General features: G+C 46.8%; 1 protein-coding gene across 4 annotated transcripts in view; it reads left to right on the top strand.

Annotated features, from left to right (window-relative positions):
* The first annotated feature begins 2,439 nt into the window (after positions 1–2,439).
* LOC309331718 (multidrug and toxin extrusion protein 2-like) overlaps positions 2,440–21,761 on the top strand; it is a 32,802-nt gene continuing 13,480 nt past the window's right edge. The window contains exons 1-10 of one of the 4 annotated variants that reach the window (XM_081844157.1): positions 2,440–2,731; positions 11,315–11,416; positions 11,971–12,039; positions 12,808–12,956; positions 15,431–15,473; positions 16,533–16,577; positions 17,232–17,329; positions 18,179–18,276; positions 18,771–18,884; positions 20,692–20,759. In XM_081844157.1, coding sequence (XP_081700283.1) covers positions 2,546–2,731; positions 11,315–11,416; positions 11,971–12,039; positions 12,808–12,956; positions 15,431–15,473; positions 16,533–16,577; positions 17,232–17,329; positions 18,179–18,276; positions 18,771–18,884; positions 20,692–20,759 — 972 coding nt within the window. In that variant the 5' untranslated portion in view covers positions 2,440–2,545. Of the gene's footprint in view, positions 2,732–3,582; positions 3,812–8,126; positions 8,368–10,378; positions 10,705–11,314; positions 11,417–11,970; positions 12,040–12,807; positions 12,957–15,430; positions 15,474–16,532; positions 16,578–17,231; positions 17,330–18,178; positions 18,277–18,770; positions 18,885–20,691; positions 20,760–21,761 lie in introns of those variants that run through there. The other 3 variants (XM_081844160.1, XM_081844159.1, XM_081844158.1) reach the window with 3 other exon arrangements.

Raw genomic sequence — 21,761 nt, 5'->3', positions numbered from 1 at the left:
CTTTCATTGATTTCAAGGCACTCTGGGAGCCTTCTTGGCCGAAAGAGCAGGCCACAAATCCTCTCAATAAATAAGCAAACGCTCAGTTAATCTTAAACAAGAATTGAGGAAATAACGTCTGGAAATCGATATTTTGGCTCTAAAGATTCCAAAAACCTCTCTGTTTGTGGACTGAAGTTAGCAGCAAAGCAAAGAGCGAGGAGCTGTCTCAGCAGGGGAAAGAGGAGGAAGAATCTGCTTTATTTTAATTGGCTGAAGAATAATGAGGGCAAATATTTGCAAGAGATTTGCAACCGGCAAATTGAGAAAAGAAAAATCCCCCAGTCGTACAACCCTGACCTTTTGAGGGCAGGTTTTCGCAGACATATTGCATCTGTCTTCCGTTGTCTTGCGTGAGAGAGGCAACTATTACTGTTTGTCTGCTTTAAGAGAGAGAGAGAGAGAGAGAGTTTATACTGCCAATATTTTAGGGTGTAATATAGCATATCCAGAGCTGCTTTCAAATGAATAGCTAGAGTCAAGCCTGTTGAAATCGACAGAGCTCAAAATGACTTCAGAAGAAATTGAACTGGGTTGAGCAATCAGGGATTGAACTGGGTACAGATTTTATTTTTTACTTTAAAAAAAAAAAGGTTTTCACAATATTATAAACAAACAAACAAATATATAAGACAAACAAACATAAATCACAAATCACATAAATCATAAGTGAAATTTACACTTATTAATTTTGTTAAATGACTTCCCTGCTTCCCCTTGGTTGAATTTCATTGCATATCCTTTTAACGGTTTCCCAAATCATAATTTTTATAAAATTTAACTTAAACATAAACATCCTTAAATCTTCACTTTATGAAATTAAACATATTAATTCATCACTTAAGATAAATAAAATCCTAAACCAATTAAGTATCTGCAAGCTGTTTTCAGTTAATTTAACTTAACATATTTAACTAAATAATCATTAAATTTAATCCACTCTTCCTGATACTCCTCCTCCTTCTGGTCGCGGACTCTTCCGGTTAGGTCGGCTAGCTCCAAAAAATCCATCATCTTCACCTGCCATTCTTCTATCGTTGGTAATTCTTGGGTTTTCCACTTTTTAGCTAACAAAATACGAGCAGCAGTAACTGGGTACAGATTTTAATAGACGAGCATCCCACAACTTATTGAATCTGGATTTTATTCCCGATGTCTGATTCCCAGCCTTTTAGTAATGTTTCCATAGGAAGTTTGCCTGATTCTTACCTAGAAATTATTCAGTGGTGTGATGTGATCCAATGAAATAGACTAGAGAGGGTTGGCTCCAGACTAACTCTGCGACTCTGATGGTGCTTACAAGGGAGTCAGCCTCATGCAACTGAGTGGAATGTCCTTTGGAGTAAACCCAGTAGGACTTACTTCTGAAATCAAAACCAGAATCACTTTTGTGGCACCGCCTTATAATCTGTTCAGCTTTCGCAGTTTTGTATTGCATTCCTTTGCATGTTGAGAGCATGTAAGCTGCTGGGTGTGGGCCGTGCTCATAGCAGTAATAAGAAAAATATAAAGATGGAAGTCAATATGACATAAGGGTGAAAGTATTGACCTTAGACAGGTTCAAACCCCCCCACTCCCAATGCGCTCTCACTAAGTGACCCTGGGCCAGTTTAAACACTCCCCTTTCTCTGAGCTTAACCTCCCTCACAGGGTTGTTGTGAAGATTTAAAAAAATCGTGGTGGGGTAACTCATGCTGCCTCAAACACCTTGGAGGAAAGGACAGGGAATATGAATATGAATAATAAATTTAATTTAATTTAATTTAATAATCATTTCTACTCATACATTTAATAATTCTAGTTGGTCTGCCGTAGTCGAAAGCTTATACCAGTAACAAACTTAGCTGGTCTCGAAGGTGCTATTGGAAGGAATTTTTTGTTTTTTGTTTTTACATTTAATAATGATTATTTAATATTGCATTTGGATTGTTGTGACCTGCCCAGGGACTTTATGGTGAATAGCAGTAAATTAATATTGATAATAATAAAAATAAAACCAATTATCATAAACTTCATTTATTCCTTTGATAATCATTTTTAAATATCGTATTTTAATTGTTGCGGTGTGCCCTGGGGCCTTAGGGTGAAGGGCAGATAATAGAGTAAATCAATTTGAATCAACATTGCTATTGAATATTTTGTTTTAATGGTTGTAACGTGCCCTGGGTGAAGGGCTGGGCAAGTAATTAATTAATTTACAACAACAACAAAATAGGAAATCCATCATAAGAATGACCCCGCCCGCCCATCCGATTTGGGGGTCCGGGGTGTTCCCCCCTCCTTCCCTCCCGCGGCGCGCGCGTCACCGCCGGCTCCGCCCAATGGGGAAGGGGATTCCCCTCGGCGCGCCCGCCCCCCTGGCCCGCCTGCGCTGCACGTGGGTCCGCCGCGGAGCGATGCTTCGGCTGGGCTGGACGGCGCGGCCGTTGGCGCTGCCGCTCGGAGCTCCTGCTGCTGCCGCCACCGCCGCCGCTGCTGCTCCCTGGCCCCGCCGGGGAGGAGGACGATGCGGAGGCTGGAGGAGAAGCGAGGCGCCGAGGGGGACGAGCCCCAGGAGATCCGGCCGCTGCCTCCTCCTCCTCCTCCGCCACCGCCGCCCTCGCCCTCCTGCTGCGGCCGGAGCCTCCGCCGCCTCGTCCCCGTCGGCGCCTGGCGAGAGGCCCGCGAGCTGGTCCAGATCGGCGGCCCCGTGGTGAGGAAGGAGGGCAGGGGGGGGGGACCCGAAGGAGAACCGCGATCTCTCTCCCGCGGGGCGGGGGGGAGGGCAGCGGTGGTGCAGTGGTTAGAGCACCCTCGCAGGGTTGTTGTGCGGGCGGAAGCAGCAGGGTCAACGATCGTCAGGATCAATGAATGCGGCGGAGAGACTGAGAAATGAGAGATCAGAGCATAGCTGTCAACGTTTCCCCTTTTTAAAAGGGAAATTCCCTTATTCCGAATAGGATTCCTCGCAAGAAAAGGGAAATGTTGACAGCTATGGGTCAGAGAGAGATCTGGGGAGAATAAAATGGGAGGGAAGGAGAGAGAAAGGGGAGGAATAAAAATATGGAAAGCTGAAATGGCTTTGAATCTAGTGTTTCGTTTACCGCCAATTGCATTTTTAAAAATAATTGTTTCTAACTGTTTTGACTGATAAATCTCACTGTTCCGTTGTTTTCGCAAACCGCTCTGAGTTTCTCCCTCTCACAATCAAGCAGTGTATAATTTTTATTTGAAAGACGGAACGAAATAATGGGGTTGTCTCTGACCAAGCTTAACCCCGTCAGAATGGGTGAGTCAGCCGTGCCCCTTCGTTTCAATGGGTCTACTCTGAGTGAGCAGAGCCAGTTGGATGCAACCCGCAGGAGATGTACTGGGAGGCGTGGGGTGAAAGTGAAGGGACAGGATACCCAAATCCTGTCTGTGAAATCACCCCCCCCCCCAACAAAAGAAGGATGAAGGATGAGAAAATGGGAGGGAGAAAAAGAAAAGAATGAAATGAGAGGTGAATAGAGGAAAGGCAGGAGGAAGGGAAGAGGAAAGAAGAGGAGGGGAAGGAGGAAATTGAGAGACAGAACTGCACTACGTCCTCAGAAAATAGAACAAGGTTCCAGTCCTCATGGTTCTGAACAAAGGGCTGATTTCAGTTGAACTGCCTTAAGCTGAGTCAGTTCATTGGTCCATTTAACCCAGTGTTGTCTGCACTGACTGGCAGCAGCTTTCCAGAGTTTCAGGCTAGGGCACATTCCCTACCAGGAAATGCCACTGGAGGTTGAACCTTCTGCATGCAAAGCAGGTAGTCTTCCCCACAGCTGTGGTCTCAAGAGACCCACCCTATCTTGTCCTTGCCCAAAGGTGGACTCACCCCTTGATAAGGGAAGGGGGTCCAAAGTCTGAGCTTATTGGGGCCCAGAGACCCTACCCTGAGCCCTTTTTACGACCCGCTAAAAACTAAAGTACACATTTCATTTTCCGGCTCAGCCTTGTGACCTCTTGCACGAAACCTTACGCGAATGGCTGTTTTTAAAAAATCTTTATTTTTGCATGGAAATTGGCGCATGATGGAACTGAAAGTGCTTTTGTTTTCTTAAAAAGGAGATTTTCTAATCTGCCTTTCAGGGCAGGCTCCTTTGCCAAGACCTCTCGCACCAGAACAATACAATATAGACAAGACCCACCCAGATAAAACCACGAGGCAAAGCTGAAAACATTGTTTTATCCTGCATTATAGATCCTGCACTGAATTGAAGGCGGAGGGTTAGACTAGATTAGGGGTGGGGGGTGGGGATATCAGGCCTGGGGGTCCGGATGCGGCCCTCTGGCTCTCTCTTTCTGGCCCTTGATGTTCTCCTCGGGTCACGCCCCACACTTTCTGCCTTTTTTGAGTTCTTTAACTGTTTGGAATGTGTCCTTGAATTGGAAAAAAATAAAAAACCCGTTTGTTTGCTTGGATGGCGAGATGTGTGTGAAAACCTCTGGCTTCTGCACGGCTGAAATGTGTAGCCTATAGTACAAAAGTAAGGCCCCCGTCTTCACAGTGCATTTAAAGCTGTATCATACCACTTTCATAGAATCATATAGTTGGAAGGGACCCCTAGGGTCATCTAGTCCAACCCGCACAAATCTCAACTGTTGAACTGCTCTTACTGTCAGAAAGTTCTTCCTGATGTTGAGTCAGAATCTCCTTTCTTGTAACTTGAAGCCATGGGTTCAGGTCCTAGCCTCCAGAGCAGGAGAAAACAAGCTCACTCCACCTTCCATGTGATAGCCCTTAAGATATTTGAAGATGGCTATCATATCTCTTCTTAGTCTCTTTTCCAGGCTAAACATACTCAGCTCCTTCAACCACTCCTCATCAGGCTTGGTTTCCTGACCCTTGATCATCTTGGTTGCCCTCCTCTGCACACCCTCCAGCTTGTCAACTTCCTTCTTAAATTGGGGTGCCCAGAACTGGACACAGTATTCCAGGTGTGGTCTAACCAAAGCAGAATAGAGTCAGACTATTCCTTCTCTTGATCCGCACACTAGACTTCTTCTGTTGATGCAGGCAAGAATAGCATTAGCTTTTTTTGCTGCTGCATCACACACTGGGCTCATGTTAAGCTTTTAATGATAATAATAACAGCATCTTAAAAAGCAGAGACATCACCTTGCCAACAAAGGTCCGTATAGTTAAAGCTATGGTTTTCCCAGTAGTGATGTATGGAACTGAAAGCCGGACCATGATGAAGGCTGATCGCCAAAGAATTGATGCTTTTGAATTCTGGTGCTGGAGGAGACTCTTGAGAGTCCCATGGACTGCAAGAAGATCAAACCTCTCCATTCTGAAGGAAATCAGCCCTGAGTGCTCACTGGAAGGACAGATCCTGAAGCTGAGACTCCAGTACTTTGGCCACCTCATGAGAAGAGAAGACTCCCTGGAAAAGACCCTGATGTTGGGAAAGATGGAGGGCACAAGGAGAAGGGGACGACAGAGGACGAGATGGTTGGACAGTGTTCTCGAAGCTACCAGCATGAGTTTGTCCAAACTGCGGGAGGCAGTGGAAGACAGGAGTGCCTGGTGTGCTCTGGTCCAGGGAGTCACAAAGAGTCAGACACGACTAAACGACTAAACAACAACAACAATAATTTATTATTTATACCCCACCCATCTGGCTGAGTTTCCCCAGCCACTCTGGGCGGCTCCCAATCAAATGTTAAAAACAATACAGCATTAAATATTAAAAACTTCCCTAAACAGGGCTTCTTTCAGATGTCTTTTAGAAATAAGATAGCTGCTTATTTCCTTGACATCTGATGGGGGAGCGTTTCACAGGGCAGGTGCCACCACCGAGAAGGCCCTCTGCCTGGTTCCCTGTAACCTCACTTCTCGCAATGAGGGAACCACCAGAAGGCCCTCAGTGCTGGATCTCAGTGTCCAGACTGAATGATGGGGGTGGAGACCCTCCTTCAGGTATACAGGACCAGGGCTTCCCCCCCGTCACGGCTTCCCCCAAAGGACCCTGGGAACTGTAGTTTGTTAAGGGGGCTGGGGATTATTAGGAGTTAGCCCAGTTTCCCTCACAAAGCTTCCATTTCCAGATTGGTTTAACAATAAGTCCCTCTTCCCAATGAACTACTTCCTGAATTTTATACGCTGCTTGATTGGAAAAGAAAAACCCCACCTCAAAACGGTTTACAAAAGAGCTAAAATGCTAACGTTATCGATAAAAAGAACTCAAAACAATCATTTAAAACATTTTTAAAAAGACGTTTGCTGGGCCACACAACGATGTCTCACTTTTTCTTTTCTTCTAAAATGAAAACACTGAAACTCCCATATTTTATTATTCTGCTCAGTTGCCTCTTAATCTAATATTGGCGTTGGCTGCTCTGATACTTGATTTCCGCTCCCCTTGGCTCCGCTGGCAAAGCAGCAGAGCTCTTGCAACTTTTACAAGGAGGACCTAGAACTGAGTTGTCCGCCACCTTTTCTTCGGCTTACTGGCCAGGGACCTGAGGTTTTGCAGCGAGCTGCTTGCTGGCCTGTCTGTTCAGATCCTGGAAGGCGTGTGTGCTTCGATTCGTGGCCCCCGCCTCCCCCACTGCTTGCAAAGGACCCTGGGGCTGGAGCTTGCTCAGTTCCTGGGAGGCCTGCTTATTTTGCAAGGAGCCTTGCAAAATGCTCTGGGCCGTAGATTCAGATTTGTTCGTTTGTGTGTGGTCCAGCACGGCAAACATATCCCCTTGAAATTAACTCGGCTAAAAAGATACAGTGGTCCCTCTGGTTACGTACTTAATTCGTTCCCGAGGTCCGTTCTTAACCTGAAACTGTTCTTAACCTGAATCACCACTTTAGCTAATGGGGCCTCCTGCTGCCGCTGCGGGATTTCTGTTCTCATCCTGGAGCAAAGTTCTTAACCCAAGGTAATATTTCTGGGTTAGGGGAGTCTATGAAGCCTATGTAACCTGAAGCGTATGTGCCTGAAGCCTATGTAACCTGAAGCGTATGTAACCCGAGGTAACACTGTACAACAAACACAAACTTAAAATTTTGAATTTGCTTGGCAGATCACAACATTTTTCTTAAAAAGAAAGAATGAAAGAACCTGGGGACTTGTGCATGCTGAACTTGAAAGTGCTTGTGTGTGTTTATGTGTGTGATCTTATGTTTGGATCAGCTGTCCTGTCCCTTTGGAACAGGGGGAGAGGGATCAGTTCCTTCAATCCCAAACAGCCTTTTGTTCATTGTCCATCTTGCAAGCATCTGACTTTGGCTCGGAAGTTCTTTGCTGCCAGATAATGGCACCTTTTGAAACTTTCATACCCTGGGGTTGAGGGTTTGTGTGTGTGTCTGAGGGTCTGACTCGTTCCTTGAGCACATGCTTTGCATAAAAAGTCCCAGGTTCAATCCTAGTTGTGTGGGGGAGGAACAGGACAAATGTGCGCTGCGATAAAATGTTGCAGCGTGAAGTGCTGCTCTTCCAGATTCTAGCCCCTCCCCCCATGAGAATTTAGAAAGCTGCCTTGTGATGAGTTGACCTTTTAGTCCATCCAGCACAGTACTGTCCACACTGACCAGCAGCAGCTCTCCAGGATTTTAGGCACAGTGTCTTTCCCCTAGTCCTGCTTGGTGATGCCGAAAATCGAACCCAGGACTGAGTTCAAACAGATGCTCTTACCACTGAGCTCTACTCCCTTTCCCCCTTCTCCCAACAGTCTATCAGCATTCCAGGATCGCCAAGCACACTCAGTCTTCACTGAGATGTTTTTGGGTCACCTTGAAATTTTGGGGAGTATTCTGCAACTCCACACAGCGCCTGAACTCTGGAAATAGCAGGAACATTGATCCTTAGGCTAAAGGAGCCAAGAATCTGACTTTTTAATATTGTTATTCGTGTCCTCTGCTGGGTTTCTCTATTGACGTGTTCCGGATTGGGCCATTCAGCTAACAGCACATTGCCTCTTCTCTACTTCCCCCCACCCTCCAAAAAAAATCCACATATTTGTGTCAGGGCATGTCCAGGATTAGAGGACTGCTGTCATAAACTTCTCCCCGCCATCGCGCGGTCAGGAAACAAAATGCTTATTTTCTCTTTCCCCTCCCAGATCCTTGTCAGGGCGAAAGATTGCTGCCCTGGGGTAGTGCCGAGCTTCGCATAAGCTGTGCTTGTTGGGACCTGTTCAGCTTCTCTTGGTGCTGTTCCCTAAGTACAAGAAAACACCGCTTTGGATCGGGCCCTGGTTCCTGGAACCGAAAGCCAGTTCAAACTCCACAGGGCCAAGATACACGGGAGGGGTTCTGCGAGCCGCGAGGGGGGAGTGGAAATTTTTTGAACCATTTTTTGGAGGAACATTGCAGGCTCCCTGCAGGTAGAAAGCTAGCTTCTGCATGACAAAACACCCGGGGTTGTTCCGTGCGCCGAGACCTTACGTTCGGGGAGGCGGCCTGTCCTCTCACTTTTTTAAAAAAAAGATTTTTATTGATACAACAAGAAAAAAGGGGAAAAAACACAAATACCAAATCACACACAAGAATAGCCATAGACACATAATTTTCTTAGCAAACAATAAAACATATATTGGTCTTAACACTAAAGACCCAACCTCCCGTCTATTCCATATTTCAATTTCATATTACTTATTGCCAATACACACTTTCATCATAATTAAACTTAAATAAATCTAATTTCTTATATCTACCTTGCAACTATTACTGAAGTTCCTCGAATGCTGCAACAGAATTTAAACTACTATATTTATTTTTCAGATATTCTTTGAAAACCTCCCATTTTCAAACAAATTCCTGTTTTGATTTATTCTTTATTTTTTCTGATAGACCATCTAATTCGGCATATTCTGTCAGCTTTTGGATCCAATCTTGTATAGAGGGAATTTCATTACTCTTCCATTTTGCTGCGATCGAAACTCTTGCTGCCGCTGTCGCATATAAAAAGATACCCTTCCTCTTTTGTGGAATATCCAAATCTATTATTCCCAGGAGGTAGGCCTCTGGTTTTTTATTGAAAGAGATCTTTAGCATTTTTTGCAGTTCTGCATGGATACTCTCCCAGAATACCTGTATTTTCCTACATATTCACCACACATGGTAGAAAGCTCCTCAGTCTCAGAGGCGGCCTGTTCTCATAGTGCTTTCCAGCAGATGTCCCCAATAGGAAGCCCTTGAGCAGGACACGGGTGCAAGAGCCTGTGGCTTAAATATAATTTTTATTAACAGGCCAAACAAATCACATCATTTCCAAATCACATTAGTTCCAAATTATACAGCCAGATTTTTAAATTTTGTTGGGGGTGCCCATACTCCAAGCTCCGAACAGGGGTCCAGACATCACTTATATTGCTGCTTTAATTAGACAGTTCTATCCAGTTCTGTCCAGATAGTCTCTTTATTACTTTCTTCATCTTCTTGTTGTTATCGTATATTCCTTTCTTTGCGATCTCTGATAATCTTCACAAGCGGGTTGGAAACAAACATCCTCTGTGTGGGTTTTACACTCTCCAAGAATCATATCACATAGGGACAGACACTATTCCACACCTCCGTAAAGAATTTATCCTCGGTCTGTCCATTAATTTTCCCCGGCTTGCCAAGTATATCCGAGGGCTCTGCCAGGCTTAGATCACATTCCATTCATCATTCACATTCCGATGATCCTGGTCCTCCTCCCCCCGTCTTTCTTAGACAAGCCTGTCTTAGCAAGACGCCATTTAAAACTGCGTCATAAAATTTTTCTCCGTTCTCTAATATTTACCAATCCTCTCTTTGATCCATAATTCACTCCGCACAGTTCTTGAGTTCCTGCTTGTGATTAATAATAAGCAACGATTCATCTTTCTAGGGTGGAGGGTTATTAATACTCACATAAGGCAAAGAAAAGAAAAGTTTTTTCCTCCACCCCCCTTCCATTTCATTCCAAACATACCAGTCTCTTAATGGTGGTTCATCACTTGATTTATTTGTCCCGCCCGTCGCTCCGGTCACAGAGATGCATTAATCAACAGTCTTAACTCCCGAACTTCGCTTGATGTATGTGCTTCAGCTTCTTTCCAATTATATATCTCCAATTATATTTTCGAGCTGAAGCGAACCAGAGCACGATTGGAGAAAGCGTCAGGAAGAGCCAACTTCACTGAGGGCTTGTGCCAAGTCACCGGGCACCCCCTTCTTTCGATTCTGAGGGTGCATTATGGACACCGCTGACAAGGCAGTCCCCCCCATCTCCTTGGGGGGTCGGGAAGGCTACATACTTCCCATAGCAGCCTCTTAATTACCTCGTGTGGGTCGGAGAGATGTTATTGTCGGCCATCTTGTACATATTTTAAAGCACTGCTGCCTCCAACCACAGAAGCAGAGAACCACCATGGCTAGTGGCAAAAGAGAGGCTTATCCTCCGCAAACTTGGCTAAGCCTCTTTTACAGACGTCTAAGTTAGTGGCTGCCACTCAGTGACGCAGCGTGGGTTGCCAGTGCCCGGGGCAAGGCAGATAGCATTGGCACAGTCTGCTAATAGGCTGGGACGAAGAGGCCACAGCTCAGTGATCTACCCATGTGGGAGTTTTTCCAAAGCCTGCAGAGGGCACCCTGGCAACCAGCCACCGCCCAAATCAACTCCTTAACCCACTCACGTGAACATTGGGAGAATTTCTGAGCGAGAGTATTGGAGTATTGAGGCTTGGAGTATTGAGGCTGTATTTTAATGTTTTAATGTTGTGTTTTAATGTTGTATTTTAATCTTGTTTTTAAGTTGTATTTCAATCAGTTTGTTTTATATTGGGTGTTAGCCGCCCTAAGCATGGTCTGGGCTGGAGTGGGCAGGGTATAAATAAAAATTATTATTATTATTATTATTATTATTATTATTATTATTATTAAAATTACAGGTGGTTAGCACGTTGTAGCAGGTTGGCCTGGATGACCCTAGGGGTCCCGTGGCACAGATTCATGCAACAAGGGGGAGGTTGAGCTGTGTTTTTATTCATTATTACCACTTCTTCTTTGCCTTCTGAAATTTTGCGCCTCTGAGAATATAAAATACGCAGGGGTTTACGTTATGCGAAACGAACGGGAAGAAGGGAAGCGACTGATATTTTAAGGTTGTTTAAATGAATATTTAAAATTGTAAAACAGAACATTTAATAAAAATTATGTCAAAAAAGAAGAAGAATTTTCTGTCCCGGGCAGCCGCCCCATGCTACACCACGGCCGCCAACGCCTCCTGCAGGAGTGAGTTCCGCAGTTTAATTGTGTGCTTGGGGTCGCAGAGATAGGATGCGCTCACGCCTTACCCTTCCTCCTTAGTTTGTGGCGCAGCTTCTGGGCTTCCTGATCAGCGTGGTGAGCTCCATCTTCTGCGGCCACCTGGGCAAAGTCGAGCTGGATGCCGTCACCCTCGCTGTATCGGTACGTAAGGAGCTGCCTTGCGCTCAGCCAGTCCCCTGTGCTGCCCCGCTCCCTGAGAGCTGGGGCAAGTGCAGCCCCTCTCGCTAAAAGCAGAGCCAAGATCCCAGTCCTCATGGTTCTGATTTCACGAGGAACGCAGGAAGCTGCTGACGCCGAGTCGGGCCAAGGGGGCGTCTGCCTCAGCACTGCCTGCACTGACTGGCAGCAGCGGCTTGCCGGGGTTTCAGCCCTACCTAGAAATGGCGGACATGCGGAACCTGGAACTCTGATCTTTCCCTTAAGAGTCAAGTGGCAGCTCCTCGTGGTTCTGAACAACGGGAGCTGATTTCGTTAGGAACCCAGGAAGCTGTCATATATCCTGAGCTGGGGCAATGGCCTATCTAGTGTTGTCTGCACTGGCTGGCAGCAGCTCTCCAGAGTTTCGGGCAGGGGGCGTTCCCAGCTGTAGCTGGAGATGCCGCTGGGGTCCGAACCTGGGACTTTTTGCGTGCCAAGCAGTTGTTCTTCCACTGACCGTGACACCCTCCCTTTCTCTCATCACTCCTGCCTCCCAGGTCATCAATGTGATTGGCATTTCCGTGGGCACCGGATTGGCATCTGTGTGTGACACTCTCATGTCTCAGGTATCTCCGAACATCGCATAGGGAGCTCCTCAGTACCACATCACATCTGACTTCTTCTACCCACCTAGCCCAGTATTCCCTGCTCTGGTTGGCAGCAGCTCCCCAGGCTCTTTCCCCCATCACCTGGCTAGCTGATCCTTTAAAAAACCCTCAAGATGCCAAGGATTATATTTCCCCGTACGGGGAAGTTTTAAACATTGGGTGTATGTCTTCCTGTGTTTTTATATTTTGTTGGAAGCTTCCCAGAGTGGCTGGGACACAAACAATAAAATTACAGTGGTACCTCGGGTTAAGAACTTAATTCGTTCCGGAGGTCCGTTCTTAACCTGAAACTGTTCTTAACTGAAGCACCACTTTAGCTAATGGGGTCTCCCGCTCCCGCTGCACGATTTCTATTCTCATCCTGAAGCAAAGTTCTTAACCCGAGGTAATATTTCTGGGTTAGCGGAGTCTGTAACCTGAAGCGTATGTAACCTGAAGTGTATGTAACCCGAGGTACCACTGTATTATTATTGAACCTGGCAGCTTCTGCTTCCAAAGCAAGGGCTCTAACCACTATGCCGCATGGCACACCCGGAGAGGGGTGCAATACGTCCCCGAGGAGGCCACCTCGCCTCTTATCAGAGATGCCTGGAGGGTTTCATCCTAATCCCCAAGTTTCTCCCCTTCCCCTGAGTGAATAACAGCCAAAATTGGGCAAAGCTTTGCAGCAGTGCAAGGAGCAGTGGCTGAATTAATTTTTGCTTTCCTGCTTTTTTAAAAAATCAGACGTACGGGAGCAAGAACGTGAAGCGTGTGGGGACCATCCTGCAACGGGGAATCCTTATCCTGCTCCTCTTCTGCTTCCCCTGCTGGGCCTTCTTTGTCAACACGGAGCAGATCTTGCTTCTCTGCAGGCAGGACCCAGAAGTCTCCAGGTTAGTTGCTTTCGCTCCTTGCATGCAAATGCACACACACACCTTTACAGCAAACATCTCAGGAGGGGGTGGGGAGTGGGGAACTGTGATCCACCCTTCGCAGCTTTTCCTCAAACCTCTTCCCTCTTCCCGTCTCCTGACACTGTTTTCCAAATCGGTTCCAAGCTCCTAGTCCTTAAGGTTTTCCAGCCTTTACGTGAGCGGCAAGTAAAACTGGAAAACTCCTCTGCTGAGGCTCTTTGCTCTAGTTATCTCCCGCTTGGACTACTGCAACACGCTCTACGTGGGGCTACCTTTGAAAGTGACTCGGAAACTGCAACTAACCCAGAATGCGGCAGCTAGACTGGTGACTGGGAGCGGCCGCCGAGACCACATAACACCGGTTTTGAAAGTCCTACATTGGCTCCCAGAACGTTTCCCAGCACAATTCAAAGTGTTGGTGCTGACTTTAAAAGCCCTAAACGCCTCGGTCCAGTATACCTGAAGGAGCGTCTCCACCCCCATTGTTCTGCCCAGACACTGAGGTCCAGCACCGACGGCCTTCTGGCGGTTCCCTCCCTGCAAGAAGTGAGGTTACAGGGAACCAGGCAGAGGGCCTTCTCGGTGGTGGTGCCCGCCCTGTGGAACGCCCTCCCACCAGATGTGAAGGAAATAAACAACTACCTGACATGTGAAGACATGTGAAGGCAGCCCTGTTTAGGGAAGCTTTTAATGTTTGATGTTTTTTCGTGTTTTTTATGTTCTGTTGGGAGCTGCCCAGAGTGGCTGGGGAGACCCGGCCAGATGGGGGGGGTATAAGTAATAAATTATTATTATTATTATTATTATTATTATTATTATTATTATTAAGCACAGGTTCTGAAGCAAAACTGTGCCACTGTGCAAGGCCCAAGGGCTGAAATCCTTAACACTTGCTAGAGCGCTATTCCTACTCAGAGCAACCTACTTTTGAGCAAGGATGCTCACACCGGTACTGTTAAGGAACTTGATTTAACCTCTTGTAGCTGCCCTGAGAATCTGGAAGGAAGCTGGGCAAAGTGTCAGCCTCCCATCAATCTGAGAAACTCACCTTTCCCAGAATCTTTTGTTTTTTAAAAAATCAGGCACTTCTGCACAAGTTTGGTCTTTGTGTCCTTAAGGACTAGGAACTTAAAAAGAGCTGATCCCTGGTTTGTAGTCGGTTTGTGCTTTTGAGTAATTCAGTTTGCAGGACACTTCCTGCACTTCCTACTATCACTCCCTTCTGTTCTCACGTTCGGGGCTTAAATCTCTGCTCCCCTTCCTGGGCTTTGAGAACTCCCTCTCCCCCTCTCTCTATTTCTCAAGAGACATCTTCAAGACCTCAAACCTTCCTTCAGGTGTGCAGAAACACCTGATTAAAAAAACCAAACATTTTTAGAACTTCTCCTCTCCTGGTTGCAAAAAAAAAAAAAGAAGAAGAAGATTGGTTTGGGGTTTTTTTTTGTTTTTTTATTATATTTTTTGTAACATATCATTTTCAACAGTAATTAAACATACTTTTACATCTTATTCAAATTTTTGACTTCCATCAAGCCTGTCTGAAAATTTTCCAATCTAATCTCTTAGTTTGCATTTCTTATCTTCCTTATTACATTTCAAACTCATAGCCAATATCTCTACCTTTTTCTACTTTGTAACACTTCATATATTTCTCCTTACAAAACTTCCTGTAGTCCTACTAGCGTAATTTGTTGATTACAGTTGCTCTTCAAATAATTCATACACTTCTTCCGATCTTCTGTAAATCTCTGGCCCCGCAGGTTTTGAATCCTTCCTGTCATTTTGTCCACTTCTGCGTAGTCCATTAATTTTGTCTGCCATTCTTCTTTCGTCCGAATTTCTTCTTGTTTCCATTTCTGGGCTAACAATACTCTTGCCGCAGTTGTTGCATATAAAAACAATTTAACATCTTGCCTATTAATGTCCTGACCTATAATACCAAGTAAAAATGCTTCTGGTTTTTTTAAAAAATGTATATTTCAACATGTTGAAAGTTAGAAGATTGGTTTGCTTTAGCTATAAACCAGGCTTCCTCAGCCTCGGCCCTCCAGCTGTTTTGAGACTACAATTCCCATCATCCCTGACCGCTGGTCCTGCTAGCTAGGGATCATGGGAGTTGTAGGCCAAAAACATCTGGAGGGCCGAGATTGAAGAAGCCTGCTATAAACCTAACCTGCAGGGCTGTTGTGAGGCTAAAGGGGGGGGGAGAAGAACCATGCACCCACTTCAAGCTCATTGGAGGTGAACTATAAACGGAATGATAGATGGATGAATAATGGCATGAACTGGAGCCTCCAAATCTGGGAGTCTACCTCTGGAGGACTATCTGCAGGGTTGAATCCTTGCTTTGGATTCTCCTAGACCTGCGAGCTTCCGTTGCAGCCAATGAACCCGTTAAGTTCCTATCCGCTGTGCCTGGGAAGAAGAATAAAATTTCTGTTGATGTCTTTCAGGTTGACTCAGGTTTACGTGATGATATTTATTCCAGCACTCCCAGTAAGTGTTGTTGTTTTTAAAATAAAAAACCCTCCCCTTCTTTCCTCTCTGCTCTCTGCACCCCTCACCCAGATTCCTTGTTCTCGTTTTCACTTGCCATTAAAACAATTGCAATTTCAGAAGCGCCTTAAATTCGCTTTGGGGAACTGTGTCTCAGAGATGGGGCTCGGATGTTAGTCCTTCATTTAGAAACAGATTCACACCCCGACGTTTTCCCATATACCGGTAGTTCTGGGCAGCTTCCGAAAGCAAGTCAAAATACACGGCAGGATTTTGAGGTTTGCGGGTCATGGCTATTGAAAGGTAAAGGTAAAGGGACCCCTGACCATTGGGTCCAGTCATGGCCGACTCTGGGGTTCTGGCGCTCATCTCGCTTTACTGGCTGAGGGAGCCAATGTACAGCTTCCAGGTCATGTGGCCAGCAGGACTAAGCCGCTTCTGGCGAACCAGAGCAGCGCATGGAAACGCCGTTTACCTTCCCGCCGGAGTGGTACCTATTTATCTACTTGCACTTTGACGTGCTTTTGAACTGCTAAGTTGGCAGGAGCAGGGACTGAGGAACGGAAGCTCACCCCGTCACGGGGATTCGAACCGCTGACCTTCTGATCGGCAAGCCCTAGGCTTTGTGGTTTAACCCACAGCGCCACCAGCGTCCCTGTCATGGCTATTTGGAAGCAGGCAAATCCAGGGAGGACAATGCTGTCGATGGGCACTAGCCACAATGGCTATGATCCGTCTCTGAGGTTGGAGGCAGCTGCCGGCAATTGCAAGAGGGTGGAGAGTTCGAATCCTGATTAGGGGCTTCCCACTGGGGTATTTGTTTGGCCTCCTAGGAGGCGAGAGAGGTCCCCCTGGGCTCTTCTGACAATCTCACAACCCGCTAATCCGACGACATGCTCTGTGGCATCCCAGTCCAAACTGGGAATTAACTGTGAATGCTGGGAATCATCTGGGGCAAGGGCAAAGGATTTTTCGGGCCTAGTTGCTCATGTCAAGCCACCGCCAAAAGAAATGTAATCTAACACGGTTCTGTGGTTTATTTCCCCCCACCCTGTCCAGGCAGCTTTCATCTATCAGCTACAAACCCGCTATTTGCAAAGCCAGGTATGGACCCATTCACCTGCTTAGGGGGAGCTTGGGGGGGGGTCATTGCTGCACCAAGGGGGTTGTGCAAACATTTCCTTTGGCATTTTGGACAGTCTGGGTAGTTGGCCTTGGTGAAGATTTGACGTTTTCATCCCAAAAAAGTTTTTGATCCGAGTTTCTACTGAAACGAGGCTGCATTTTAATGTTGTATTTTAATCTTGTTTTTAAGTTGTATTTTAACCGATTGTTTTATACCTGGTGTTAGCCGCCCTAAACCCGATCATGGCTGGGGAGGGCGGGGTATAAGTAAAATTTATGATGATGATGATGATGATGATGATGATGAAACGTGTTTTTGGAGTGGGGTGGGGCAGCTTCTCGTTTGATTTCTTCTTAGCAGCCTAACACAGTCAAGCACATTTTGAACCGTTAAAAGACTGCTGGGGGGGCGGGGCGGAGGCAGAGAGAGATGCTGGAGAGACTTTCCAAATCTTTTGTCAACCTTTCCCCAAAGGGATCCATGCCTGAGGGCAATTCCTCCGGGGTTTGGAGGTTGAGGGAGGTGGGGAGATGTAAACTTTGAGCCTTACCTGGGTGTGGGAACAGGCTGGCTGGCTGGCTGGGGTCGTGTGCTTAATTTCCCCTTTTTCTCCCCCCCCCCCCCGATCCCAGGCTATCCTCCTGCCCCAGGTGATCACGGGCGTCGTGGCCAATATCCTGAATGTGATCATGAACACCATCTTCCTTTACTCCTTTGGGCTGGGAGTGGTGTAAGTTCGGGGTTCAGGGTTCGGGTCTTGTTGCTAACACAGAAATTCCTGGACAGCTTGGGATCCGGTTTGCCCCTGCGTAGACCTGTAAGATCACTGGGGAAAGTTTTGCTCGTGGTGACCCCGCCACCTACAAGATATCATGGGGCTGCGACCCCCAAAATGGGCATTTCCCACCCTTGCCGCTGCAACAGGGGAAGCAACGGGCTGTTGATGCCCTCCCTCTTTGATATCCACTCTGTGAGCCATTTTGGTGTGGACGGGACTGGACTAGATGTCCTTCGGGGTGCCTTCCCACTCTACAATTCTGTGATTCTGTGACACGCTGGCTTATTTCAGTGCTAGGCAACCGGGGGCAGTGGGAGTGTTTTATCTGCTGCATTACGACCCGGGCGCACATGTCTGTGTGCATTTAAGGTCCCCATCCCTAATTTGCAGGTTGCCGTCTGATTGGATTTCACTTTGAATCCGATTTGATTTTAGGTTGCATTTTAACTGATTGCTTGATTTTATGGTAATATGTTACATATTTGATGTTAGCCGCTCTGAGCCTGGTTTTGGCCAGAGAGGGGCGGGGTATAAATAAAAATTGTTGTTGTTGTTGTTGTTGTTGTTGTTGTTGTTGTTGTTGTTGTTGTTGTTACTACTACTACTATCTCCTCCCCAATTTTTTTAAAAAATGAAAGTTAAGTTTCTAGTTCTCATGATTGCAAAGAAATCTGCTGCCAGCCCTGCCACCCACTCATAAAACTACATGGCAACGTGTTACTAGGACCACAACCGAACCTGACGGTCTCTCAATTATTCCTTCCTCCTAACTTGCTTCAATTTTCCCTCGCTCTTTCACAGGGGCTCTGCGTGGGCCAACACGCTGTCTCAGAATTTGCAGGCCCTCCTCCTCTTCCTGTATGTGTGGTGGAAGAAGATACACAAGGAGACCTGGGGAGGTGGTATTATTATTATTATTATTATTATTTGCTTTTTATTAAAATTTATATACCACCATTCCTCCAAGGAGCTCAAAGAAGGCCATTCTGTCTCTCCCCCCCCCCCGTTTTATTTCCTCTCAACAACCCTGTGAGGTAGGCTAGGCTAAGAAACAGCGGCCAGCCCAAGGATCACCCGGTGGCTGAGTGGGGTTTTGAACGGTGGCCTCCGAGGTCCCTAGTCCAGCACTATAACTGTGACACCCACCCCTGGGCTCTCTGCAAGGCGTTAAACCTGGGGATTATTTTTTAATTGTTGCCTTCGAGAAGGCAGCGTGGAAGGAGGGGAGAGCGAAACCCCTCTGGCAATGCCCTGTGCAGTTTGCGGGCGACAGTGGTGGGGGAAAAGCCTTTTAAGGGAGCCCCTTTGCAGTGATAGGTCAGGGTGGGTCACGTGACGCGCGGCCAATCAAAGCTTCTGGAATCTGGAAGCCTCTTTCTGCTGGTTCTTGCAGGCTGGACGCTGGACTGCTTGCAGGAGTGGGGCTCCTTCGTCCGCCTGGCTCTCCCCAGCATGCTGATGATCTGCATTGAGTGGTGGACATTTGAGATCGGCAGCTTCCTGGCAGGTGAGGTTAAGGCCGTGTCTCTGTCTGCTTCCCTGTCCTGCGTCTCCATTCCCCTGCTTCGTACCATGCCAAGTCAACAAACCGCAGTACCCCTTTCTCGCCATGACCAACAGCGGCACTGCAGAGTAGCACAGATCGGGCTCCCTGTTCCCTCAAGTCTTGCTGAGAACCAGTGTGGTGTAGTGGTTAAGAGCAGTAGACTCGTAATCTGGTGAACCGGGTTCGATTCCCCGCTCCTCCACATGCAGCTGCTGGGTGACTTTGGGCTAGTCACACTTCTCTAAAGTCTCTCAGCCCCACTCACCTCACAGAGTGTTTGTTGTGGGGGAGGAAGGGAAAGGAGAATGTTAGCCGCTTTGAGACTCCTTCGGGCAGTGATAAAGCGGGATATCAAATCCAAACTCTTCTTCTTCTTCTTCTTGCTGGTGCCCCAAACGCATCATTGCTCCCAGAGGCTAATCTTCCCTCTGTAGAATTACGGATCTGGCACAGGACACTTTAACTATTGGCGTCTCCTAAACTCAGATCCCCCTGGTATAATATTCCTAGCGCTACAAGAGTGTCACAAGTCTAAAATTGTCTATCCAAAGCTTCACTCTTGTGGTTTATCACCACAACAGCTACTCGCTTTGGGTTTTAGTAAAGAAAGCAGTCTAATTTGTCAGCGCCTAAATGATACTGAAGAGGGACGCGGGTGGCGCTGTAGGTCAAACCACAGAGCCTAGGGCTTGCAGATCAGAAGGTTCGTGGTTTGATTCCCCGCAATGGGGTGAGCTCCCGTTACTTGGTCCCTGCTCCTGCTAACCTAGCAGTTCGAAAGCATGTCAAAGTGCTAGTAGATAAATAGGTACTGCTCCGGCGGGAAGGTAAATGGCGTTTCCATGCGCTGCTCTGGTTCACCAGAAGCGGCTCAGTCATGCTGACCACATGACCCACAAGCTGTACGCTGGCTCCCTCGGCCAATAAAGCAAGATGAGCGCCGCAACCCCAGAGTCGGTAACAATTGGACCTAATGCTCAGGGGTCCCTTTACCTTTACCTTTAAATGATACCGAGTATCAGAACAACTTGGCCGCAATAAGGAACTTTTGCCCATGGTGTGACTATTTTCCACCTTCCCATTTCGACTCTCTAGCACCCAATCTGCATAACCTAGCAATTCTAAAATATAGATGCGCTTTTACTCTTGCAAGATTGAATGTGCTGCCCTCGGCTGGACTCGAGGGACGATGCCAATAGATTCGACATGAAAAACGCTTATGTCCCTGTGGAGATGGCAGTACCAAATCGGTGGCGCATGCCCTTCTGGCTTGCACTCCTTATAGACTTGAGGAAGGAGATTATCACCCCTTTTTTACTGTCCATTCCGGGTTGCCCAACCACTGCCCCAGTGTCCTTTCTTTTGGCAGATCAAGATGAGCAGGTGACAGCAAAGGTTGCAAGGTTTTTAGCTGGGGCAGTCAGAATAAGATCCGCTATTTGACTATTGATTCAAAACCCAAAAATGTATTTTATATAATTAACTTTTTATTTCTGTGCTTTGTATACCGTATTGTTGATTTCCTGCTATGGCCGATGGCTGACGCAAATAAAGATTCATTCATTCATTCATTCATTCTTGCTGGTGCAGAGAGTGAACTGTGTCCAATTGGACCAGGCCAGAACCTCCTACCCATTCACATGTCTGCCATTAAGTCTAAAGACCAGCATCTCCCATCTCCTTATTTTTGGCCTCTGATGACTCACCTGCTTTCAGTTCTCCTCCATAATTCCTCTGTGTCTCCTTTTCTTCCTCTTTCCTCCCCAAGGCATGATCAGCGTGGTCGAATTGGGTGCTCAGTCCATCATCTACGAACTGGCTACGGTCGCATATCTGGTGAGGAATTGAATTTCCTTGTACTGAGTGAGCCATTTTTGGCTAGAACTCGCCGTGCCATTATCTCTTCACTCGAGTCTCCCGTTTTTATAAAAATTGCTGCTATTGTTCCAGTGACACCTGTTTATTTTGAATTCTCATTGCAGGTATTTGTTATACCTTAGTGGTTTGCACAACTTGGACTTTTATACTTTGCAACACTATTTTGCAGCCCTTTTTTTTGGCATGAATCATCCCAATCAGAGATCTGCACTGATTCATCGCCAGGCCAAATTCAAGTTGTTGCTGTTGTTAATTAAATTTGTATACCGCCTGATACCCATAGATCCCAGGATGGTTCACAAAATAAAATTACAATATACCGTATTTTTCGCTCTATAGGGCGCATCTGACCATAGGGTGCACCTAGTTTTCAGAGAGGGAAATCAATGAAAAAAATACGATTCTCCCCCCCCCCCAGCTCTTGGCCAGTCAGTCCCTTCTCCCTCCTTGGGGAAAAGCCCCCAAGAGCGGCGCACTCTTTAAAGGCTGTGCAGCTCCTGCTGGCTTTACCAGGAGGTGGGGGAATTCCCCCACCTCGTAGAAAAGCCCGCAGAAGCCGCGCAGCCTTTAAAGAGTGCACGGCTTTTCGTGCTTTTGCGGGAGGTGGGGGAATTCCCCCATCTCCTGCAAAAGCCCACAGGAGCTGCGCACCCTTTAAAGAGCGCACAGCTCCTGCGGGCTTTTCGACCTTCCCGCTACCCCCCGAGCCTGTGGGGCTGGCGGTGGGGGGAAGCGCTGCTTTCCCCCACCACCAGCCTCAAAGACCAGACTCTCCTGGCTTCAGCGAAAGCGAAGCCTCCGGAGCACAAGCTTCGGAGGCTTTGCGTTGCTATTGCTGAAGCCAGGGAGCCTGCATTTGCTCCATAGGACGCACACACATTTCCCCTTAATTTTTGGAGGGGAAAAAGTTTGTCCTATAGAGCGAAAAATACGGTAAAAAGCACAAAATACGTAATTAAA

The sequence above is a fragment of the Podarcis erhardii genome (genome assembly GCF_964252035.2).
Source record: "Podarcis erhardii genome assembly, chromosome: 16".
Taxonomy (NCBI): Eukaryota; Metazoa; Chordata; class Lepidosauria; order Squamata; family Lacertidae; genus Podarcis; species Podarcis erhardii.
Note: the sequence above shows the minus strand (reverse complement) of the source record. Positions and strands in the feature narration are given on the sequence as shown.